At 28.1% G+C, this 26,690-nt stretch overlaps 1 protein-coding gene across 6 annotated transcripts in view; it reads left to right on the forward strand.

Annotated features, from left to right (window-relative positions):
* Nucleotides 1-26,690, forward strand: part of LOC145187933 (putative E3 ubiquitin-protein ligase HERC1) — a 52,746-nt gene that overhangs the window by 1,954 nt on the left and 24,102 nt on the right. For 4 of the 6 annotated variants that reach the window (XR_016449329.1, XR_016449330.1, XR_016449331.1 and 1 more), the window contains exons 4-40: nucleotides 511-576; nucleotides 678-764; nucleotides 939-1,014; nucleotides 4,356-4,435; nucleotides 4,683-4,779; nucleotides 4,906-5,049; nucleotides 5,151-5,194; nucleotides 5,321-5,404; nucleotides 5,572-5,716; nucleotides 6,044-6,215; nucleotides 6,590-6,712; nucleotides 7,073-7,373; nucleotides 9,104-9,295; nucleotides 9,376-9,516; nucleotides 9,653-9,758; nucleotides 9,954-10,355; nucleotides 10,582-10,758; nucleotides 11,192-11,303; nucleotides 18,714-18,814; nucleotides 19,044-19,249; nucleotides 19,389-19,565; nucleotides 19,684-20,033; nucleotides 20,210-20,421; nucleotides 20,714-20,820; nucleotides 20,907-21,128; nucleotides 21,320-21,643; nucleotides 21,744-21,947; nucleotides 22,056-22,255; nucleotides 22,352-22,881; nucleotides 23,013-23,409; nucleotides 23,669-23,933; nucleotides 24,042-24,307; nucleotides 25,083-25,144; nucleotides 25,253-25,801; nucleotides 25,879-25,995; nucleotides 26,081-26,272; nucleotides 26,475-26,565. Coding sequence is in view for 3 of the 6 variants with exons in the window: in XM_090076894.1 (XP_089933020.1) it covers nucleotides 511-576; nucleotides 678-764; nucleotides 939-1,014; nucleotides 4,356-4,435; nucleotides 4,683-4,779; nucleotides 4,906-5,049; nucleotides 5,151-5,194; nucleotides 5,321-5,404; nucleotides 5,572-5,716; nucleotides 6,044-6,215; nucleotides 6,590-6,712; nucleotides 7,073-7,373; nucleotides 9,104-9,295; nucleotides 9,376-9,516; nucleotides 9,653-9,758; nucleotides 9,954-10,355; nucleotides 10,582-10,758; nucleotides 11,192-11,303; nucleotides 18,714-18,814; nucleotides 19,044-19,249; nucleotides 19,389-19,565; nucleotides 19,684-20,033; nucleotides 20,210-20,421; nucleotides 20,714-20,820; nucleotides 20,907-21,128; nucleotides 21,320-21,643; nucleotides 21,744-21,947; nucleotides 22,056-22,255; nucleotides 22,352-22,881; nucleotides 23,013-23,409; nucleotides 23,669-23,933; nucleotides 24,042-24,307; nucleotides 25,083-25,144; nucleotides 25,253-25,801; nucleotides 25,879-25,995; nucleotides 26,081-26,272; nucleotides 26,475-26,565 (7,121 nt within the window). In the remaining 3 variants the exon portion in view is untranslated. The other 2 variants (XM_090076896.1, XM_090076895.1) reach the window with 2 other exon arrangements.

Below are 26,690 nucleotides of genomic sequence, written 5' to 3' on the forward strand. Positions count from 1 at the left end.
AGTATGACGTCCAGAATTGCGTTTTTACATATTGACCGTCATCTAAATTCATACCTCCATTTTTAGGTCCGCATTTGTTGAACTGAATTTCGATTGCCTCTCAAACTTTTCTTTCAAATTTTTTGGGTTCGTTTTTAAAGAAGCCCAATTAAAGCAAAGTTTAAAGAAGCCATTAAAAAGTGACATCACCGTTAGAGTTTGTTTGTAATTTAATTTGATAAATAATTTGTAATTAAAGCTAAAGATGCTAGTATCAATAATCTAGCGAAAATTTCTTAGATAAAATAAAAAATTAGTATTGAGAGAATTCGTATTTATTGAAGTTCATATATTAAATTTATTCAACTCTCATACAAGATGTCGTCATTTAATATATATATATATATATATATATATAATAACATATTTGTTTCATAATTATTTTAATTCATCATCAAAAAGTTTTAAAACATTTTTTTGTTCTTTGATTTCTACTGCTGTTTTATTTGAATAATTTTATGATTTCTTTAGTTAGAGGCTGGTCAGTATTGCTCATTTGCATTGTTTAATGATGGATCATTACATGCATGTGGAAAGGTTTTATTTTCAGATTTCTGAATTTCTAACAATTACACAATAATTAAATATTTCACCAGGGTTTTTTTTTTATTTTTTTAATTAGCTTTTTTTTAAAACAGGGATCACATGGTAGACTTGGGATTGGTGATTCTAGCAGTAAACAGAGTTTACAGAAGTTAAACTTTGGTAACCAAAATATAATTCAGGTAGAAAAATTTTAGACGTTATTTAAAATAAAATTTTAAATTTTTTGGTGTTTTAATTATTTACTTAAATATTGAATGTAATTAACATTTAAAAAATGAGTTTGCTGAGTTAATATATTGTAATTTTTCAAAAATTTTACTAAAGTTTTTTTTAGATTAAGATTTTGCATTTAGATTTCATCCTCCAAAGGGTCAGATGGTCACACATTGGCTCTTACAAAGAATGGAATTGTGTACAGCTGGGGAGACGGTTTGTTTAAAATATTAATAATTTATTACACAGTTACATGGTAGTAAATAAGATTATATGGATAATGCATAAAATTGTTTTAAAAGTCTGTTTTATGTTTAAGTTTCAGAGTAAAACCCCCATTGGATTCAAAATAAATAATCAAATTGGGCAAAATGAATGATTTAAAAAAAAATAAAAATTCACTTCATTCTATGTAGCAGCCCTGTTAATTTCAGTCATCATCTGGCAATTCTACCTAATATTATTTATGTATAGTAATAAAATCATTTTATTATTATACATTAGGGTAATAACTATTATCATTATTTTTCGTTACGAAACTGAAACCCTTTACATTAGAGGAACAATTGTAGGTAGATGACAGTAGCAACATCAGTTTTTAAAAAAATTGAAAAAAGTTCCCCCACCTTTTTATTTTTTTTTGTGCGCACATCGCACTGTTTGACTATCGGTTTCAATTTCACACTGACTTTTTATATGACATTCTATACTGCTTTTAAGCACATTCCAGTCAGCTGTTTCCATTTGTTTATAAACTAGACATTTACAGATGGTTGTTAGTTTAGTAGTCTGTTAATAGATGTTGTTTATTATCTTTGTTTTGAATGTATTCACTTACACACTTCAAACGGTATTTTGCTATACCGTGTGAAGTGTAAACTCGTTTGAATATTTTTGTTTCCAGCGCAAGATTGTCAATAAAATGTCTTATAGAAATTCCAGCAACAATGTAAAGTCAAACAGGTATATTTGGATGAAGAATCTACCCTCTTTTTCTAAACAGAAAAGAGATCCAAGTATTCCATCTGTTTAAAAGCTAACCAATCTCACACGGATGCCGACAAACCGTCAAATATTTGGAAACTTCACTTTTCTGTTCAACAGCAAAAAACGGCGACTGAATCGAATCAAAATTATGATTACGGATATAGAATTGCTCTGGAGGGAAATTCTAGACTTTCCACTTTTATCCAGCGCACTCATCAGAAAGAAGCTCAATAGTCTGATTGATCAATATGACAAAAACAAAAAGAAACCGTCTGATAAATTCACTGCAACACTTTCTCAGTTATTTGATGTCACTAACGTTAATGGAAAATGGAAAAGTACGGAGGATAAAGAGCTCTACCAGAGGCAAGTTGAGAGTGGAGGAAAGATTGGTTATTCAATGATCAAACAAACCCCTTTGGAATCAATCCACCCAAGAAAACGAATCCAACTATCAACAACTCAACCTCAAGCCAGCTCTTCTCAATCCCAACCCACACAAACACATGAAAGTGACTCAGAATCTTCGGATTCTGAAACCTCTGATTCTTCACCCGAGTCGGCAACCTCTTCTTCCACGTCATCTTCTCCTGAATGCAATTCAAAATACCAAAGATCAAGCACTACAACAGCGGGTTTACTAGTACTGAAAAACAACATTTCTACACATAAAGCACATGACGTTCTTGCAACCATTGCTGAACATGGTCATGATGTGCCGGTTCCAAGTCAGGTGGGTGTCTGCAAACCAGTAATCTCTGAAGGACAGAAAATGAAAACCAAAATTGTTCAAAAATTTCAAAGCAATGATCCCTATTGTCTCCAGTTTGATGGTAAAAGAATGCAAGGGGAAGAGTATCAAGTTGTTCTGCTGAAAAATTTGACAACTGAAATCAAACTCGGTATTCTTAAATGTGAGAGTGGTTCTGCCGCAGCCATTCACAAGGAACTTCATCAGCTAATTGATGAATACGATGCTTGGGAAAATATTTGCATGATAATCTGCGACACGACCGCAGTAAATACTGGTCATTTGCACGGGATTGTAAAGCTCATACAGGATGATGTCTTGAGCAAGGGGTTTCAGAAGCCACAATATATTGGCTGCCAGCACCATGTGCTCGACCTCCTTCTGAAGCATGTCATGGATTTTCTTATTCAAGAGCCAACAACCAAACCAGAACTCAACTATTTCTTCATTAACAAATTAACAGAAAACTATGTCTCTCTTCAGGCTGATTACCACCTCGTTACTACAGATGATGTTAACACAGGCGAGAACCCTGGATGGCGAGATGATTTTAAGTTCTTATTTGAACTATGTCAGGCATATCGTCATTACAAAACAACTTCACGTTGGCCTATAATCAGCTGGAAGAAACTCCCAAATTTACACCAGGCAAGGTGGAACTCAGGTGCGATATATGCTGTTATAGCATTATTTCTGATACCAGAGTGGCGCAAATGCTTGGTTCCATTCGCAACACTACAATGAAGCGTCCTTCAATGAACTGTTTACCTCACTCATGAAGATAAAATGCAAGAAAGCAGTTAAGTGTTTGGAGACGCATTGGTCAGTCGAAGAGTCATTAATTGACATTCCAAGATCTAACCAAATTGCTGAACGTGCTGTAAAACTGATGGAGGAACTTCATGCGAAATCAAGAAAAATTGAATTTTTGAACCTGAAGTTCATAGCAAAAACTATTTTTTAAACATTTTTTGTACATTTTGGACAAATTGCTAGCTGTTCTGTATCTTATTTGTTAATAAAATTTGCTTAGTTATTACTAATAGTCTTTTGAATAAAGCAAAAAACACATGTCGTTTTTTTAAAAAAAAATTATTTAGTCACTTTTTTCTTCCGAAGAGGGGGGGGGGGGAACTTTTTTAAAAAAAATCAAAAATGCAATTTATATTCTTTAATTACTCATAAACTTTCCTCGATTGCAAGTGGTTTCATAAAAAAAGTTTTTTTGTTATCACACTATTATACATATTTCAGTATTTGAATTATTTACAAAAAAATTTACTTAAATCTAATACTTAATTTCAGCCTTCTAAAGAATCTTTACCTACTAAAGAATGAGCATAGGAAAAACTTTTCCGAATACAACAAACTTTAAGCAGTTTTACTTTTCTGCTCTTTTAAACTTAAATGAATAATTATTTAATGAATTATTATTTAATAACTTAATTTTTAAGAAGCTATGATTTTCAAAATTATTTGACAAAATTTTCTTAAATGCTAAGTGTAAAAGTTTAAAATCTTCACTTGGATTTATATTTTTCCCTCTTGTTTTTTTTTTTGTTTTTTTTTTTTTTGCAGTAACAAAAAAATATTAGCTCAAAATAAATGAGTTTTAGAACCCTTAGGAACCTCTAGAACTTGTTCCAATGAACTGAATAGCTGGTAATATACAACTGATATATAGACAAGAGTAAAAAGAACATATTTTGGAGCTATGTTTTTTGGGGGCAGTATTTCATAGTTTTAAGTGAATTTTGGATCAATAGCACTGTTAAATGATTTATGATTCTTTAATTAAAGTTTAGTCCAATTTTTTTAGGTGAATTTGGAAAGTTAGGGCATGGAAATGTTGTAACTCAGAAGCTTCCAAAAATTATTCATGGAGTTTTTAAACATCAGGTAAAGCCTAATTTTTTTAGATTAAAACACTTTCAAGATTTATGACAAAAAAAAAAATTTTTATCAGTAGTTATAATTTTTAATACCAAAACCTCACTTCACTGTATATGGAATTAACAGCTTTTATCTTTTTTTTTAGTGATGCATCAATTTTTAGTTTTTATTCTACGAATTTTTAGTTTTCAAGATTTGAAAGAAAACTTTTTATTTTACTATTGAAAGTTTTCTCTCTAAATTTATGGTTTAGATGATAGTTTACATCTCAGCAGGTAGTCGACACAGTGCAGCCATTACTAAAGATGGGGATCTTTTCACATGGGGAGAGGGTGACCATGGAAGGTTAGGTATGTAAAGTTAAAAAAAAAAAGAATGGTTAAAATTTAGTATATACTTTTTAAATACATGATTTAGATATTATCTTATGAGAATTTTTGCAAACTCTTCTCCTTTTTGTATCAATTAAAATTCAGGTCATGGAGATAGCAGTAGTCAACGTGTTCCAACACTTGTACGGTCAATTGATGCTGCAAGTCAGGTTGCAGCTGGGAGTTCTCACACTATTGTTTTGTCTAAAGATGAAATGACTGTGTGGACATTTGGTGCAGGAGATAATGGTAACTTAACTGACATATCAGTTAACTTATTCTTTTGATTGACTTCATATAAAATGATTTATTTCAATAATTTCTTTTTGTAACTTCATTCTGTCAATCAGGTAAACTTGGTCATGGGAATACAAAAATGGAGTATTACCCCAAGGTATTTTTAAATTATTAACTACCCCTAGTTATTTTTAAATTATAAAAAGTGTAATGCTTAACCAATCATTTTTTTAATGTTTTTAAGTAATATTTTAATGAACAGATTTTATTTTATGTTTTTAAGGTGATTGATGCATTAAAAGGGATTCATATCAAGAAGATTGCTGCTGGAACACAGTGCAGTATGGCATTAACATGGAGTGGCTTGGTAAAAATTACTTTTTCTTTATATTAGTTAAAAGTTACTCTCCTAAGTAAGTCTCTCCCAATTCCTCTTAAAATTTATTTACACTTTGAAGAATATTTGCAATCTTTATGGCATGTACGTAATAAACTTTCACTTTTGTGACTTTTTTTTTTGTGCTATATTTGCAGATCTATGTTTGGGGTTGTGGACCTTGCTTGGGTGTGGGGGCTGCTGATGCTGTTCATCTGCTTCCAAAAATAGTTGAATCTTTACGTGATAAACATTTTATTGATATTTCACTAGGAGATAGTCATTGTTTAGCACTTAGTGCAGGTAGGAAAAAATTCTAATTTATCGTCTGGTGTACATTGAACTACCATACTGCCTTAAAATCTTAATTTTATGATGATTGTATCTTGAATTAAATTGACATAAAATCTAGGGAAATATTCTTTAAAAGAAGTTTTTTTAGCACTTCACAATTTATGTAATTCCAAAGTGTTTAATACATGTATTAGAACTTAACATTTTAAGTTTTAGTACATCTATTGATACAGTCTTTATGAATCCCATCACACTGTTGTTGTTGTTATTTTTTTTTTAATAAAGGAAAGTTTTTTATTAATTTTTTATACCGTTGTTTTGTTTTTTTCTACACAGATCATGAAGTGTATAGTTGGGGAAACAATAATATGGGACAATGTGGTTTAGGGCACTGCTTTACACCTGTTTCTTTCCCTACAAAAGTGCTTGCTTTTGATGGCATAAAAATTGAACAAATTTCTACAGGAACTTCTCACAGTTTTGCTTGGACAAGCCCACCCTTACAAAGGTGATACCTTCACCAGGTTTATGTAGACTATTTCACTTAAGTTTGGGTAATCCAAACAATGATTGTGTATTATTATATCACTTTTTAACTGAAAGTTATTTTTTAGTTTGAATACTAAAAAAAGATTCTTTTTGAAAAGCTAACTGATTGCTCAAAAATGAAGGGAAAACAATAATAATGAATGATAAGTGTATTTACACTTATAAAGATAAGATGGTAAGCGTGAATGATAAGTGTGAATGATAAGACAATGAAATTAATTGTTTATCAACTAATTTACTCAAAATTATCTATCCTTGTTCATTTACTTTTGTGCAATTTTTTCTTACGCATTTAAAAGTTTGTTTTAATAATTTTTATTTATTTTTGTCTAGGAGGTATTTAGTGTCTAATAAACCTTATTGCATTTCATTGGATGAAGAAACATTTATTAATTTGTACCTTCTGCTAGATTTGTATATGAAAAAAAAAACACAATTTGAAAGTTTTCAGAAGAAGTAAGTTTAGGATTAGAAGCTCCTTAATTTAGGATATTGTAATTGATTGTTATTAACTTTAAAATAAGAGTAGTGTAATATGTATATTTTCTTTTTTAACTAAATACTGCATGTATTTATTTAATGTATAATTATTTATACAAAGTATATAGATTTATTTAAAGTGGATATATTTATATATATTGGATATATTTTTATGGAGTATATATATTTTTATTAAATACATATATTTTTATTAAGTATATTTTTATAAAGTATATTTTTATTAATGTATATATTAAGTTTAATTTAGTACAGTTTAATAGTATTAATTGTCTTTATCAATTAAGTGTTTTTTTCTAGTAAAGAAATTTTTTTTAGTGCTGGATTAAATTTTTTGGAATCAATATTAGATTTGTTGGTAAGCCATTTTCAACTTTCTGCAAAGTATGCATCACTGCGAAATGACATTTTAAGGAATGTAAGGAAACCTTTTCTGGAACTTTTACTGCAACTTGTAGATGAAATGGATTTACCCTACAATATTTTTGAAAAAGTTTCACAAATTGTAAATGTTGGTGCTCAGTTTTTGCTACCAAATTTGGAAGATTGTGTTGAGTTAGCATTGAATTATTTGTCTGAAACTCTTCTGAACCCTAATCAGACACCTTCATGTGGGAAAGTGAGTTCTAATTATATTTTGTTTCTATATTTTAGATATATAAATGATTTTATAACTATTTTAATACATTTAACAAATTATTTTTATTATACATGTTGATGTACAGTTTTAGGCAAAAAAAAATAGTAGTGACAAAATAATAGTAGTGACTAGTACAATAATTATTTATAATAATTATTAAATATAAATTAACAAATTTGTATTTAATTATTATCATAAATGATTAATCACTAAATTTTTACTCTAATTTCAATATTAAATGTATGTATAACAGTAATACATACATTGAATATTGAAATTAGAGTAAAAAAAATTGGTAACTTTGTTCTAACTACTTTGGGGAAGTCCTGAATTTTATACATAATCATATGCATTTATTCATAAGACGTTAGGTAGTTCTCCTATGATGATCAGAATATAGATGAAACAAAAAGCCAAGAAAGAAAATTGAGTGAGCATGAAGATAGATTAATAAAACATGCTGTTGTTTTTGATCCTTTTATAACTTCCCTCTATGTTAAAGAAGATTTGAATTTAAGTGTTTCTTTGAGAACAGTACGTAGGCAGTTAAAAAGTAAATTAAGTGCTAGAAGCCTAAAAAAAGTTCCCCTAGCAAGATTGTATTTTGTAAAAAGGCATGTAGATTGGCCTGCTTTAAAATAATTTTATATTTTGTGGTCTGATGAGAACAAAATTTTTTCTTTGGGTCAAGTGGACATATGTTAGGAGGCCACCTAACTCTTTATATATGTGCAAAACACCCTAATAACTGTTAAACATAGTGGAGCAAAAACAAATATTTGGTCTTGCTTTTCTTATTATGGCATAGAACCGATCTATAAGGTTGATGGAATTATGGATCAAAGTGTTTATCTCAAAATATTACAAAACACCATGTTGCCCTATACAGAGGAAGTTATGCCACTCAAATGGGTTTATATGCAGGACAATTAGCCAAAGCATAACAGCCACAGAGTGAAAAATTGGTTCGTGGAGAATAGGATTGTAGTTAATGATTGGTCTGTGCAGTCACCTGATCTCAGTTTGATTAAAAACCTTTGCACAGGTGTAAAAGAGGCTGTTTATAATGAAAAACCAAAAAATCAACTAGAGTTATGGAATATTGTCCAGAATGCTTGGAAAAACATTCCTTTAGAACCTTGTCAAAATCTGATTAACTTCATACCAGGTGCAAAGCTGTAACGAAAAACCAGGAGCATCCAATTAAATATTAGTTTTTTACTACTGTTTAATTACTTGTTATATAATGTTGTTGCTAAATTTTTTGCAATGTAACATTAAATAATCAATGCTAGTATTATTATGCCCAACCTATTGTTTATACTTATATAATTATTGTAAGTAAAAAGCAAAAATTTTAAATTTTCTTCTAATTAGTTTATCATTTCACATTACATTTTTTTCATAATTCAGTATTAAAATTTCATTTACAGTAATTGTTTAAAAAAAATAAGATTAATTCGTTAGTTTTGATCCCACTACCATTATTTTGTCAACAAGCTTTTATTTTTAATATGAAATTCAAACATATACAAAATACAATATACAGAAAACATATACAAAATATTTTTTAATCTATGTTTGTATTGCTTTTTGTATCAAGATAAGCATTTTATCTTAACTATGATATTTGCAAAATGTGTGATTTGTTTTAAGTTGTCTAAAAACAAATCACACAGTTGTAGATTTCAAATGTTTCTTGATTCTAGTTGTTGTTGCTGAACGTTATTTTGAGCAATTTTTGTGATCATAAAATAATCACAAAGTTGTTTGGTTTTTATGAAATTCCTTTACATAAAGACTCACTTTCTTACCAAGAGTCTGTGAAAGACAAGGAAAGAAAACTTGATGTGCTGGGAAAAATGTTACAGCTTCTTGTCCAAAGTGCATCAATTTTATCAGTATGTAAATTATCTGATGTTGAGCATTTTTAACATTAAGGATATAGTTTTGACTTTAAAACTGCTATTAAATTTTAAAGGATAAACAGTTGGCATATGACAACAAAGGTGTTTGCTTACAGCAAATCAGTGAGATACAGAAATCTATTCTGAAACTTTTACAAACTTTGCAGTTGCATATTGTTGCTTCTTTGATCAATAAAAGTATGCTCATTGATCAAGTTAGTAAAATTATTCTCCTGTTTATGTCATTTTTTATATATTATTTATCAAGTAATTTCTATTTGAACTTACTTTTTTTTAATTTTTATTTCTTTGTAATTATAAATTTATCATTTGTTTGTATTTTTGTCTTAGGTAACACTTTATGAGAGAATTTTAGGCAAATATATAGTGGTGTTAAGTCAGCATGCTTGTAATGCTTTAGAGAATGCCACTAAATTTCAAAAATATCTTAAAGAAAGTAAAAATCTATTATTTCATTTTGCTTTTGTTTTTTGCTAAACACAAATTTCTCATCATGAAAAATATGTTTTATCTGAAAATTACATTTTGCTTCTTATGTTATTTATTTCTTTTGATTTTAAGATTTCAGATTTACAAAGAAGAATTATGCATTTATTTTGTTATTGTGAGTGTGTAATGTTTTCAATTGTAGGTTACTTGAAAAACTCAGTTGCTGGGCCAATCCTATTATGCTTTATTCACTCCTTATTTACTGTTCCCCTATATAATATTTGTCACTTTTTAAAACTTGATGTGATGATGAATATTTTCCTTGCTTTAAATGACATCAACAAATCTTCAACAGAATGTCAAGTTTTTGAATTGGAAGAAATAATGTTTCAAGCTAGTTTTAAGGTTAAAAGTGATGACGAAAATAATCTACAAGAATCATTTTGGTTACTCGACATGCAAGTTTCTCTTGGTGTTTTAATTGGTTGTGTTATCCATGTCGGTTTAGCTGGAAATAAAGAGACAAAAGAAGAGATATGTTGCAAAACATTGTTAGAGAGTTCTCTTTTGTCTAATGGGCTTGAGGAAAGAGAGAAGTTAAGGGGTAAATGAATCTTTTGTGTTTAATACTTTTTTGTGTATTTATTTTTGTATAAATGTGACTAATGTGCATGTAAAAATTTTGGTAAAAAGCAAGTTTTTAAAAGATTTACTAAGAATGATAAATTTGCTTTCTTGATTTTGCATGCAAATTTAAATGATGGTAATTAAACAAATATATTATTATAGTATGGCGAGAATAGTGAATTTTCTTTTTATTGTTTCTACAGATCATGCACTGACAGAATGTCTTTGTAAGATAACTTGTAAATGGAACCCTTTTAACTTATCAATAACTACTGAAGTGCCAAAGCAAATGGCTTACTTGTTAGAATTAGCAAATGGCCCTGATACTCCTGCTTTGTCAAAACTTTGTGAAGGAATGTTTGATCATGCTATGCACACAGGTTCATTTTTGTTTTTTAAAAATGATATTTTTTATGCGCTATGCAAAATTAATAAAGAAATGACTGTAGATTATCTTGGTGGTCTTGATGGTCTTGATAGTCATGATAGTCTTGATAGTCTTGATAAGTCTTGATAAGTCTTGATAAGTCTTGATAAGTCTTGATAGTCTTGATGGTCCAGATGATAAGGATGTGTTGAAAACCTTTTATTTTTGTTCTAATTTTTTAATATAAGATTAATGATTTAGTATTTCACTGTCTTTTTTTTACATATTGGATGAACCTTGGGTTAACTTCAGACTAAGTTATGCACACATTTATTCACTCACCCAAAGAAAACACTTAGAATTTGACTTTGATCAATTTTAGTGAAGTAAATAGGTCTGTAGTTGTATATAAACTGATGTAAATTTATTTCTTTTTTTCATACTAGGTGTTGATAAATTTGAAAATAAAAATGACCTGATCAAAACTTGCATGCGTTACACATTGGCTACCATTATCCATCATTGTGGATTGATAGAATATGTGGTTGCTGAAAAATGGTAAACAAATAATTAAATTATTCTTAAGAAAAGATGTTATACTGCAGTATAAATCTTTTTCTTAATTAAGTTATTTATCATCTTATTTTATCAGTACAGTTTTTTGTGGTTTTTTTTTAAGTTTGAAAATGTATATTTTGTATGAATTTCATTTTTATTCAAGAATAAGTTTCTTGTCCACAAATGTTTCTATAAAGTAAAAGAATGAGTTTCTTCTCCACAAAGTGTTTCTAGAAGAATATTTTCATATGCATTAAAAGACAAAAAAAAAAATCCAAATGTTTAATAGAACAGAAAAATACAGCACAATTTTCATAACTTGAAGCTAAAAAAGAAATCTGCAGTCTTTAAATTTAAACTATAGATTACCTTTAAAGAATCTACTATTGTTCCTTGAATTGGTTACTTTTCTTTCATCTCACATTTTGTTGCTATTCTTAAATTGTTTGATTAAGTTAATATCTGAAGAGTTAATTCCTTGAGAGCTTTGTAAATTTAATTGTCTTTTCTTCGCTCTCTTTGCAAATAATTTTTGTTTACTTTTTTTCACTTTGACATTCTCAGTATAAACAACCTTTTAATTATTTTTCAGTCACTTTTTTATATTTGTTCTTCTCTTAGGTATAGGTGTATTTTAATCTTATTTCCTTGAAAGACTTTATCTTTTGTGATAGGAATGTTGAAAACTGTAACTTGTTTTTCTTGCAGTCATGTTAGATTAAGAACCTTCAGCTTGTTTCTAATATTTTATTTATTTTGAGAATATGTACAATTACAGACTGACTATTGTTAAGATAAAAAATAAAAAGAGTATGCTCCATAGATATTTGTAAAACAACAAAAAAAAAACACCGCATATAAACTGAAAATCGATTTACCTATTTATAGTAACCTATTTTGAAACGGCAGTTAATATAAATATTTATTGAAAATGTAACTATAAAATCTATTTCAAAGTACAAAAGGATTAACAATACTATAAAAAAAAAATTTAAAAAAAAAAAAAAAAAAAATCAAATTAAGATATAAATTGCATTTTTAGCATAATGTTGTCTTGGGTTTTAGTAAATAAAAAAAAAGCAGTAAGTTCCAATAATGAAACTACCTATTATTCATTTTATAACAATAGTCACCAATGTGAAGGTGTTTATTGTTAAAAATGAATATCAACACAAAACACTACAACAATAACACATAACAATAGAATATTTACACCCTTGATCCTAAAATCTAGCAAAAATAACAAACCAAATTAAAATATGAAAGGCAAAATTAGAAAACCAATTTAAAGTTTACTATATTTATCTTTTTACTAAATATATATAAATACATAAAAGTATATTTGTTTTTATGTTCAATATTAGTTATTCAATTACTTCAAATTAAGGACATTAAAACACCCTAGATTTAAAGATCAAGGTTGCATACTCTCTCATACACATTATGCTAAACATTAACAGACATTATTATGTGTTTCCAGAATAATTAAAAAAAGGCTAGACAACACAACCTAAAAGCAGTAACTCCGCCTGGCACTAAATGCTGCCAAGTCACACCTCTGCTATAAGTAATACGCTTGGCTGGGAAGATTATCAATCCTGCTCAACATAATGCCAAGTCACACCACTTTGAAAACATGGAAACAACATAATTTAAACATATATACAACTATAAACAAATATGGTGGTATATAACACATATAAACACATTTTATAACAATATTAAATGACAGATATATTTATCAAAAACTTTAAAAAAAATATTAAAATAATAAATAAAGTTATACATACAAAATGTACTCAAAACCTACAGACAGTAAATTTTTGAAATGAAAATCTAAAGACTATAAATTAAGAACATTAGAAAAGATAACATTATTTGTGTAACACTTTTCACCTACCATACCTTGAATGAGATGTTTGTAAATTTTGAAAAACAAACTATTAAATGCTTTAGTTCTTGAACATGCAAAATAAAGTTGACCATGAGAGAAACACAGTTTTTTGAGATATACCCCAACTCTATCAAATGTTTGACCTTGACTTTTATTAATTGTCATTGAATAAGCCAATCTGACAGGAAACTGACGATGTTTCAGAACAAAAAGTAAATTAGAATCTGATGGAGCCAACTGAATTCGAGGAACAAAACCCCGTTTACCACCAGAAACACATGTCAAAACCTCTGCATCAATATAATTATTTTGAAGAGAACAAACTTTCATTTGAGTACCATTTCATAACCCAGCTTTGAGATCTATATTTCTAAGTAGCATAATTACATAGCCAATTTTCAATTTCAAACAATGAGGTGGCATACCTGAAGGAGTTAAGCTGTTCAAAAACTCAACATGAAAGTTATTTCTTTTACTAAGGTCATCAGTATCAATTTGAGCAGCACTTAAACAAATTTTGACCTCAACCGGCAGACATTCAAGCACTTATTCATTGATTGATAATTAATCAACATTAGTTGGTGTTAAAATCACATGTTTAGAATAATCATTTTGATCAGCATCTCCAAAAATCTTTTCAACAATCGATTCATTTTCTCTAATAATGCACTGATTTGGTATTTCAATGCATCCTTTAAAAGGATCTTCCTCTTTGACAGCTATTGTTCCATTCCCAAGTTTTAGTAGCCATTGGGAAAAATTCACCTTCCCCATCTTGTTCTCTCATATTTTCAGTTAATGCAAACTTCTGCAAACATTGCCAATGCAAAGAACATTTTATACAGAATTCTATTATTTCAGCCGGTTGTCCTCTTTTCACAACAGGCAGAACTTGCCTAAAGTCACCACCAAAAAGAATAATTTTTCCTTCGAACGGAAAGTTGTTGTTGCAAATATCTTTTAACAACCTATCAATTGCATTTAAGGCATGTTTAGGTATCATGGATGTTTCATCAAGCAAAAACAAACTAACTTAACTTAAAAAATGCCCATGAAAAGAGTTAGGAGTTAGATTCCATGTGCTATTATCCAATATTGGAACAGGAAGTTTGAATAAGCTATGCAATGTAGATCTATTTGTAAGAAGAGTTGCTGCAATGCCACTCCATGCAGCTGTAGCAGATTTAAAGCCCCTACTTATGGTTTCAGCAATCAAATAATTATCCATGAAAAACAATCTAGAATGTTGATTTTCTACACTTGATTGCTCATTTAGTGCAGAAAGGATAGCATTACATACATTTAATTGGTTGACATTAAGCAACAGTCTCATTCAATTAGCTTTGTCAATAGATTGTTGAACATTTTCATCAAAATTTTCTAGATATAAGCCTATAAACTTATCAATAACAGGCAGTTTGTAATCAGCCAGCGTTTTACCACTTTGATTAATAATTTTCTCAATTTGATGAAAAGTAGCTTGTTCAGCTATTAGAAGTGGGACTGAGCGGTGAATGAAATTTTCCATCATAAAAAATTTGTATGTATTCCAGAGATGTAAAGGATTGTCAGGTTCACAAAAGATCAAAATAATTGAAAATAACTGTCTAATTTGCTTTGGCATGTGTTAAAACCGCTTCAGAAAGAGTATTCTGCCATTCAGTGTCATCTTGCCGCACACTTTTCAAAACACATGCTTCACGAAACGTTTCAAGGACAATAACATTAACAGCACCCACATCCTCCCAAGATGTTGCTCCTTTTGCTTGCAAAAGTAACAGTCTAAGAAAAAAACAATTCTCCAGTTGGATTAACTTTATACATTCTTACTATCACCTTATTACCACCCCTTTGTCTAACCTTCCATTTACAATGTTTATCATCAAATATAAAGTGATAAGGAATGTCTACATACGAATAGCAATGTGCTCTTTCAATTTCAGTATTTAACTTAAACCATGCCGTTAGGTGCGTATCACGCTGAGCTGCGCGATCTAAAGCCATTTGTTCTGCTCCTTCTCTAAAATACACTAATTGATTTTCAGGTAGATGTTTACCAAGTCTTTGAAAACACGGAAACAACATAATATAAACATATGTACCAACTGTAAACGCAATAAATGTGTTTAAATATGTATATAAGGTTAAATATATACTTAAATAAATAAATACCTTATATTTTTAAAACAATTATATAACACATATTAACACATACACAAACAATAAAAAAACACTTTACGTTATTATAAAAACATGTTGATAAAACAACTATAAAGTACTTATTACCACATACACATACATATCAAAAAAGCATATATGCAAACAATAAACGTGTGCAAACAAAAATTTTAAAAATTTAGCAAGAAAATTTAAAAAGATACAAAATATATATTTACAAACAATACTCTTTACCTTCTTTTTTTCTCATAAGAACTGTAATCTTCATAACAAAATTTAACCTTTATATACAATAACATGTGACATGCATTGTCAGTGTTGGCACAAAAGTTTAATTTATTTTTCTAAATTTTCTAAAAAAGAACAAAAATAGTTAATAGCATCACAAATATTTCAAAGTAGTAATAACCATTTTATGGAAATAGCATTAGTATAACTTTAAAAAACATCCATACACCTATTTTCCTTCTAAAAAATAAAATAATAAAAATAAAACTGCTAAAAGAAAAACAAAGTATAAACGATTGAAAAAATTTAAGTCCTTTCCACTTTAAATCCTTTCTACTTTTTCTAATAAAAATTTAAATCCTTTCTACTTTATCTAATAAAAATGTATATATAACTATTGTATATACTTACTTCATTATAATATGATCTTAACGATGATTATTTATCTTAACATGATTCTTTATGTAATATATCTAAACTAATAATTAAATTCCAAAAGGAAAAAAACTTTCACTCAATTAAAAGATCTTTCTCCAATGACCGTGTGCATTTAAAGAACGCGCTCTTTCAAAGCGTAGTAACTAATTCAAAGCCTAGTAACTAATGACAAGACGACGTTAAACATTAATCATTAAACATTAAACATTTCTGTAGGAATTATATTATAGATTGTGTAATGTAATATATGTTATTATATATTGCTAAGAGTATAAATTGATATCTTGTTATATTTGATATAAAAAGATATCGATTTATACTCTTAGCTTTAAATTTTGATAAAAAACTCATTTGTAAAAATCAAATAAAAAAATACGAAATCTTATTTTCGACATTTAAAAACAATACTATTTCTATTTAAGTTTTTACATGAAGTTGTGCCTCCTGTGCGTCTATGCGGTTCTGTTCCAGAGGACAGTTTTTAGAAAGAATGCAGTTTCATAGGTTTTTATTTGATGAAATAATGTTGATAACAAATATGTTTAACACTAAAATCAAATATTGCTTTATCCTCAAAAAAAGGTCTGGAAAAATATGATGTAAATATAATATTTTTATCAAAATAGACATTATTATGTACAACTTCCCAGAAACGCAGCAGGCGCACAGTGAAGCGAAATGGTCAAAAAGCGGCCAAAACTCAAAATATTGTAAAGTATTACACATTTTTTTTAAATTATTGTTCCAATTCTCTGACTAGGATAATAGATATGAGAGAACCAAAATATATATTTTTCTTATCATTTGATATTTTTTCTAATAAGTTATAAAAAAAATTTATGAAAATGGTGTATTAAAAAAATTCCACTTATAGCCACTTTTTGAGTTTTTTTGCTTCATAATGAGGCATTCTTTATGACATAATCGAAATGAAGGAAACTGATTTACCAATGCATAGTATGCTTTTTGCCATATTAGGTAACATTTTTCAAAAGGAAATGTTGAAAAACGGTTATGCCTCCATATGCAGTTATGCCCCCACTTCCCCTACATCCATATTGCAATAGATTCTGTTTTCTAAATACCCTTAAAACCTTCAGATCTATGTAAGATCTTAGCAATAAATTGAGTAAGTACATCATTGTACGAGCAAGTACATCATTGTGTAAGTAGATCATTGTACGAGCAAGTACATCATTGAGTAAGTACATCATTGTACGAGCGAGTACATCATTGAGTAAGTACATCATTAGAGCAGCTAATTTGTAGATGAACTTGAAGGTAATGTTTATCATTGTAGATTGAATTGTTAACCAGTTGCATGAACAAGAGAATAGTTGTAAACAAAACAAAATTTTTCTTCATAAAAGTGAAAGGAAAATTTCTATTTTCCTCAATAATAGTTATCTTTAAGCAAAAAGTGGTATCACAGTCTTTTTGAAAACGTTTTAGAAACAGATCTAACTTAGAATCAACATATTTCCAAAGTTTTAGTTTGAATATAATAATGGTAATGGTAATTAATGATGATTAATAATATTAATGATAATAATAGTAATAATGATAATAAAAGTAATATTAGTAATAATAATGATAGTAATAATAATAATAATAATAATAATAATAATAATAATAATAATAATAATAATAATAATAATAATAATAATAATAATAATAATAATAATAATAATAATAATAATAATAATAATAATAATAATAATAATAATAATAATAATAATAATAATAATAATAATGATAATGATAAAGATAAAGATAACAATAACAATAACAATAACAATAACAATAACAATAACAATAACAATAACAATAACAATAACAATAACAATAACAATAACAATAATAATAATAATAATAATAATAATAATAATAATAATAATAATAATAATAATAATAATAATAATAATAATAATAATAATAATGATAATAGTAATAGTAATAGTTATAGTAATAATAATAAAAGTTCCTAATTATATGTTCTAGTAAAAATAAGTTTCTCTTTATCAAGATATATAGCTAGCTAATCTTCCTAAATGTTCAGATTATCTAGAAATCACATTGTAACTACAAAAAATATTTTATTTTTAATAACTACATTTTAATATTTGCTGTTTCAATATTTATTTATAGGATTCATTTTTATCAAAATGTTTTTATAGAGATATTGGTGTATTATGCTTATATTTTCATAGTTACAAAAGTTTTTTTAATTCCAATCAAAGATGTTTATAAGACCTCAAGTTATCTGTTCTTTTTACACAATTAACAACAGGATATCTATTTTTATAGAATTAACCCCAGGATATCTGTTTTTATAGAAATAACCCCAGAATATCTTTTTTTTATATACTCCAAATTTTAGGATTTTACAAGACATTTGTCAGATGTAAAATAAAACACTTCCAGAATATTCAAAGATTTTCAAAGATATATTTGAAATTCCAGGACTTTTAAAGATTTTACAGGCTAGTGGTCAGCAAGATTTCAATGGTTTCGATTTTTCTCTACTTGCTAGAAAATTGTAGCAGCAGTTGCTACTGAAATTTTTTTAAAACTTATTGTTGTTCATTAGTTTTATTGTAAGAACCTTTATTCTTTTATGTTTGATAAGATGTTAACTGTAGTTCTTATAATAAGAATCTTTATTCTTTTAGCTCTGATAAAGTATTAGCTGTGCTTTTTGACAGCTGCATCAATCTTCTAGAAGATGTTACTAATGATTATATTGGCATCAAAGAAAAAATACAAGACAACGGTGCGTAAAAAAACTGATCATTAAAAACAATGCTTCTCAATTTTGAAAGCTGGTGAAAAATATTTTTCAGAAAAAGAGTTGTATTTTTTCATTACAGAAAATAATTAAAGAAAAAGCTAAGAGTTGCGTTTTATACACATAATGATAGCAATAGCTAAAACTTGTGTTTTATACACAAATGTTATCCTGCATTACAGAATACTTTTTTATATCAACTTATATTATCTAGATATTTTTGTGGAAAAATGCCTTTATTTGTTGCGTGTATGTGCTGTACACATGTTCTTAATTAAAGCTGGTGACAAGGTTAGTTCAGCAGCAACCTTGAAAGATAAGTGTAGAGATATTATTGGAGTCCTTAAATCAAGCATCAATGTAAATAATCTTGATAGTTTACTTGTTGTTGTGCAACAACAGCAAATGCTCAGAGCACAGGTTCACTTTTTTTTCAAAATTAAAATTTTTTTTTATTAATCTTTTTTTAACTTCATCATCCAATATTTTTGCTTTATTTATTTAATTGCTTTTATGCTGTAAAAATTTCATTTATAAGTAAAAAAATGAATAATTTTAGTTTAGACTGGATTGTTTAAAGTTTCTAACTGACTTCATCTTGAATGGTTTTTTTAACAAGAAAGTTGCATATGATAAATCATTTGAAGGTTTCATTCCAATATGTCAACTTCATTTTCTTAGTGCAGCATTTGGTAAAAGAACAGAATGCATTGAAAGTGGTCAATTTGGTTGTTTGGTCAGCATTTTTGCAATAAATTGAGTTTAAACAAGTTGTTATAATTTTACAATATTGTCATAGCTTCTTTAAATTAAAGTTATATTATAATTTAAATTTCTTACATAAAATTGTTTAGAACGGGATTGTGTCTGTTCCTCCAACCTTAAAAGCACAAATCATAAAATATTATCAAGAAATACTGACTGTCTTTGCCAATGAAGAAACAACATACCATAGTATTGGTAGACAAAATGCTAGTGTTGGTATCAAAGAAGGATTAGTTGAAAAGAATTTACCAAAATTAAATAAATTTTATTCACCAGAAATAGATTTAGAGTTAAGAAAGTATATGAGGGTTTTGAAATGTGCTATATTGATATCTTGTTATTCTCCCTCTGTCTCAAATATAATTTTATCCACATGTCTGTGCAGCCACTATAGATTGTTCCCAGCAAGGTTCAGAAAAGCAATTCTAATTTATGCTGCGTAAGATTTAACAGTTTTTCAAAACATTTTTGATGATAGAAAAATAAATGTTTATTTTTAGCACTATAATTTAAATTTTATTTTTTTCAATTTAATTAAATTTATGGAAAAGAAATTACTTTGTTTTAAATAAATATTATTTTATAAATAAATATTTTGCCAAATTTTTTTTTAAGGTTACACTCAGAATTTTTACCCAATAAAACAGTAAAAGTTTTAATGAGTGAAGTACACAATGATGTCAAAAGCTGGTTGCATGTACAACAGTCAGGTTTTCAAAAGGGAATAAGCCAACTTTCAGTAATTAAAAGATGTTGCTTAATGAATAAGATGATATGCAAAGTATTGTGTCAGCATATATGGGTTGACATGTTGCTAGTATTTTTAGGTAATTAAAAATAAAATTATGTTGGGTGTGGTTTTAGATTTGTGGTTTTGTTTTTATATTTTAGTCAAAAAAATCATTTTAAAAACTAACTGTTAACATATGTTCAGAATTCTGTGCACATCTTTAAAATTAAATTAAATTCTTGTGGCAGATTTAATTCTCTACAAAAAGTGGCTAGTTATCTTTTAATATTTTTTTAAAACTTAATTAATGTCCTCAAAACAGCAGGTATGAAAAAAAAAAAAGAATTTTCAAAAAATCTATTTTCACTATTGTAATTTTCTTTTTGAAGAACAAAAACGATGCTCTGACACTTACTTCCTACTTCAAATTGTTGTGATTAAGTTATTGAAAATAATATTGAGATCAAATGAGCATTCAACTTTATGTTGCGAAGAGGTTAGATTTACTTTTGTGTTATGTTTTTGACCCTGCAAATCTATGACTATCATTGTTGCAAGGTATTAATTTGCTGTTTCTTTTAGGTTGTCTCTAGACTTTTTTGTTTAATATATAAATTTGCTTGGATTGAGCCATATGAACCAAAGGTTCTTGTCACTAATTCAATCAAGTGCATCTCATTTTTTATCAAGCATGATAAAAAAAATGTTTTGGTTGAAAATGGGTCAACACTTATACACTTTTGTGGAAACCCAGCTTATGCTATTGTAGATTTTCCATTGAATGAAAGATCATTTGAATGGAAGGTAAAATTATTCTGTAAACTTGTAGTAAAAATTATATCAGGCTTAAAAATAACTTTTGTTTCATCTTAGTTACTATAGCATTTTTTTGATTTTATTTATATAGTTCTACTTATATAATTCTAGTTCTATATATAGGTCTATTTATGTTGTTCTATTTGAATTTACATTGGAACTTTCTTTGAAAACTGCAGGTCCATATCTGTCATGATGCAAATAATGACCCAGGTATATTTATTGGTATCTGTAAGCATCCTTTCTTTGACTGTAACTATGAAAATACAACAGAGATGTGGTTGTACCATGGTTCAAATGGATATCTTTACCATGAAGGGGAGAGAAATGCACAGCTCCCTAGTTTTACTCAACACGACTACATTAATTTTTACTTCAATAGCAATAAGAGAATGTTATCATGCAGTAAAAATGGTGGCATTATCAACACAGCTTTTGACAATCTCCCACATGGCATTTATTACCCAATTGTGTTGTTCTACAATTCTATTGCTGGAACAAAAGTTTGTTTTTAATTTGGATTTCTTTTCTTTCCTTTTAATAACTATTTCAGTATTTTTAAACGATCTATAGTTACAATATTTTCACTATTTTGACCCCTAGGTCACAATTAAAGATTTAAAGCCACTTCAAACAAAACCAATATTCTTGCTGGAAGAACCTGTATGTGCACCATCTCCAATTACATTGTGTGAACAAATACGACACATTGTAATTGATCTTGTAACAAAAGAAAATTGGAAGAATATTATTACCACTGAAATCAAGAGAATGTGCTTAGCTTTAGAAGCAATGAAAGATTTTCAGGTTGTTACTTAGTGAAACCTAGAGTGATTGGAAGAGTGAGTTTATTATGCTTTTAAGAAAGGCCATTTCCTAGTAAGCTGACAAAAATTTTTTTTTTGCTTGTTTTAGGTTTGTCCAAAGCATGAATATGATTATGCTTCTAGATTTTGTAAAATCTCTTTCCCTTTGTTAAGTATTTTCAGTGGTCTAGATGGTGGATTAATTCGAGGGCAGAAGTGTGTATCGGAAGTTGGTCAAGAGGGAATTTTACTAGGTACCAGTGGAAAATCTAAAGTATCTGTGCAATGGGTTGATAAACCTATAATTCAGTATGTCAGTATAATTCCTTTTCAAATCTAGTATAAAAATTTATCTTAGATTTATTACTTTTACAGTTTTTTTTTTATTTTTATTTATTTATTTAGAAAAATGCACTTTAGCAAGTTAAAATCCACTTCTGTTCCATTAGCTCTTTCATGGTATGGTCTTTCAGTCAGTCAATTTCTACAATTGTTTTGCTCAATAAATGATTTGTTAAAGATTTTTGATCTGCAGTTTTTTAATCAGCAAAAAGACCTTCATGAGCCTAAACAACAGAATATTTTCAATATTGAAAGAGATCACTTTCTTTATATATCAAATGTCTACTACTCGCTAAGTTTTCTAAACTTAAAATCCATAACCCTGCTTACTAATTCACCAGAATTTTTTGAAGCATTATCTTATTATTATATTGCTAATTTATCTGACACAACAACAAAGATTGCAGAACTAGAGAAGTTTGACTATGACCAATCACAATCTTTGATTAATTCCTTGAAGTCAGTTTTAATTGCACCATCATTTCAAATGAAAGGTTCTTTTAAAAAGTTTGCAAATTTGGATGAGTGCCAAAGAGCAATAAATATTATACTTTGTGCAGTGAAGCGGCCATGTTTTAGCCTAAGTAAAAAAAGTAAAAAAATTTTTTTCTTTGTTTTTGTTCATTTCAGTTCACGCTATTGTGTCTTTTTTTAATATTATTAAATTGCTTACATATAAACCATTTGGTTTTTGTTTTGTTTTAATCTGAACAATTGATTCCAGGTTTAAATGAAACTGTAAGGGAGAACAATACTACTGAAGCAGTTAATTCCTCAATGAATGCTAGTGTTAAAAATACTAATAGACAAAATCATCGCAGTGGATTTCAGTTACAGCGTTTATTTACTCAAGTCAACCAACTTTTAACTGTGCAATTAATTGAAAATCAGAACTTTTATGCTGAGGCATCTCAATCTAGTGAGCTTGATGATAGTCACTTAAATGATTCAGAAAGATTACCTGGGGAGCAGTTGCTGCAAGCATCTTCTTTGACTCAAGCAAGCAGTGAAAATTCATTTGGATTAAGGAATCGGTTTGGCTTGAGGAGACGTAGAATTGCTCCTGCACTGCAGAGAAATTCAAGAACAATGAATACTGCTGTTGATAGTGATCAAACTGTGTAAGTTATTCCTTGAAGTTTATTAACTTTAAATAATACCATTTGTATCTCACTACTTTTTAACTTGCTTTAATTGTCATCTCACTATTTCTTTTTTTTTTTTTTGTTGATATCTCATTATTTTTACTTCATTTTTATTGTTATTTTACTATTTGTTGTATATTTTCTTTACTTTTCAGCTTTATTTTTTTTTAAACTCCAATTTATTTCAAACTATTCACTGTTTTTTTTTTTTTTTTTGTAATATTTTTTAACTTAGTCCTCACTCACATGATGTATCTCGATATCATGATAGTTCTCAATCTCAAAATGATTATATCCATAATCTGATTAGAATGGGGTTTGAGGAACCTCAAATTCAATTGGCTTTAGATAGCAATCTTGACATTAATGCTGAAAATCCGCAGCAAGCTGTCCAGAGACTTGTTGGATGGTTAATTGATCATCCTAATTCAGATATTGAAGATGATCTTGATGATATAGATGATGATAATGACTTTGAGATGAATGAGCTCAATAGAGAGGTGGAAATCTTGTAAAATAGTTTTAGTATTCTTATTTTAACACATTAAATTCATATTGTATTGAATGATTTATATTTAGAAAGTTTTTTTAAAACTGTTTGTTTTTAGAGTGAGATGAGCTGTGTACATTGTGAATTATGTGATAAGAAAGTATCAAATTTCAGTCACCATATGCACACACATCATCCAGGTTGTGGTAGAATCAAAAGTAGCAAAGACGGTGGTAGTTATGGATATAACAGTCATGGAAGATATGTTGGGGGCTGGTTTGAAGGAAGATGTGGTTCAGGCTCTGGATCACCATATTATCTACTGTGTCAAGAATGTCATAAAAATTATTTACAGGAGAAAAATGTTGTAACTGTTCCGTTTGGGTAAGTTGAGTTGGTGATTGGTTTAATGATGATCAGTTTACCCCTGCAGATTGAGTAACTATTAGAAATGAAGTATCACAGAAAAAATTTTATAGCTTAAATGCTTATTAAATATCAATTTACAGTTAGGTTTGAATAATCTCTTAACAAAGATTACACAAATTGTTCAAACTATGTTCAAAATATATGGAGTCATATAGTTTTTTTAAATATTATACGCTGATTTATTTTACCCTTGTTGCTCATTATTTTTCTTTTTTATCCTTTTTATTGTTTCTTTACAATCCATATCTGCTTTTTATTGTCTCTTAACAATCCATATCTCCTTTTTTGCTCATGATTTGCATGGTTAAGTAATGTAATTACTCATGGTTAAGCATAGTAATTTTATATCAGTTTCATGATTGTTAAAAAAAATTTCTTAACATTTATTTTTTCCCTGAATGAGTATAAAATACTATTTTGACATTTTGTAGATATTCAATTTGAGTTTAAGAACTGCAAATCCTAATCTTTTTTTTTTTTTTTTTTTTTTTTTTTCTTTGAATATAGCCTATTAAATGGTCTCCATCTCTATGATTTAAGAAATATCTCTCAAGAAATGTCTCATAGCATCATTTATTTCCTAATATCTCTTTTGTACTCAGGTTTCAGGATCAAGCTCTCCACTGTCCAGATTTTTACTTTTGTTAGTTACATTTCTTTTGCAATGATTTGTCTGGAAAATATACTTGTGCTTTAACCAAGTTTATAATATGTAAGTAGTTAAATTTAGGCATCCATTTTCAGAAAGTGATGTTGGTCTAGCATCAGATCTCCTCAGTGAACTGCAGCAAGGTATCTTTAAATTTTGTTATAAAATAACTTCAGGTTTATAAAAGATTTGTAATTTTTACCATTTTGCTTTTTTTTTTTTTATCTGAATGTTTACTAATTTATTTTTAGGTGTAAACCTCAGTTTCATTATGAGTCAGTTCACTGAAGCTAAAAAATATTTTCACACCAAAGATGTCAGACAAAGCTTGCCTAATGAGTATGTATTTAAGAATGCAAATCCTTTAGGTCTTCCAGACCAGAAGCAGAACAATTGTACACTTACCAAAGACTCATCGAAATCTATTGTTTGCCAAGCAATGACATTGGACAATATGGAAAAAGTTCTTTATGCATTCCGAAATATACATATTAAATCATTTGAATTGTTTTATATTGAAATACTACTGAATGTACTCAATTGCTTGGTTACCATGCTGTCTTTGGAACAACTTAAATGTGCTCTGAAAGACCTCAAAATAGAAAGTATATACACTCTGATAGGAATATTTTGTGAGCTAGCTAATCTTTATGATAAAGATGAAGTATGTCTATCACGAACCCTTAAGGAAGGAAAAAATATTTTAACTGTGGTGTTGCATCAAGTTCTCATGGAAAATAAAGAAGAATTAATTGTTTCATTTCAACAAATATCTGATTTTTTATTGGCTTATGCAAATGGTGAGATCCGTTAAAATGTTTATTTGAGTATTATTTCATTGTGATGTTTTTGATGAATATATTTTGTCTCATATTAGATGGTCTTGCAACACATTCTATGGCTATTGGTACAAAGTCTCGTTTACATAATCCTCCATACAATGAACAACAGTTACATTATTGCAAAATAGTTATAGACTTGCTTACTACTAAAGGTAGTGTACTGTTTTGTGGTTGTATATTATTTTGGGTTATTACCAATTTTTAACTTATGCACTTCACTCTTCTTTTTTTTTTTAGAAATTTTCCAGTTTCTTCATGTCTCTCATTCACAGCTATTTTTTTCATTTCTTAATGGATTATCAGCTTCTATATGCTCTAGTAATAATGACTTGCGAGTTTGGGCTTCTTCACAGTTGGAGCGTACAGTTTTATTCTTGCATCAAGAGAAATGTTTTATGAATGATGCTGGCTTTACTCAAATTTCTTCAAGTGAGGAAAATTTAACTTTGTTGATGTAAATGTTAAAAAAATATTTAAAATTTTATCATAATATATAAATCCAAAAATTTTATCAGCTACTTAATAAAATATTATAATTGGTATGAATAGGTAGATACTTTTAAAAAATGTTGTTGTTTTCATACTAAACTTAATTATGTTTTAACTCCTATATTACATTTTAAATTCCAAGATGATATCAAGTTTGTAATAACATGCCAATCACTTGTCAACAAAATTCAGGCTGTCGCTTGGCATCCTCAAAAAAGAAGATTATTAGCCAGGTAATGATTAAAAAAAAGCAAGGCTAACATTTTATGAATGTTTATAATATCTTTATTCATGCTAAGTTTTATCTTTTTGATAGTTAATATTCTTTAGATTTTAGTTTTCTATAATAAATAACCTC

Source organism: Hydra viridissima, unplaced genomic scaffold (genome assembly GCF_058129835.1).
Source record: "Hydra viridissima isolate aposymbiotic clone 2 unplaced genomic scaffold, HvirCarnegie_v1 scaffold_1, whole genome shotgun sequence".
Lineage (NCBI taxonomy): Eukaryota > Metazoa > Cnidaria > Hydrozoa > Anthoathecata > Hydridae > Hydra > Hydra viridissima.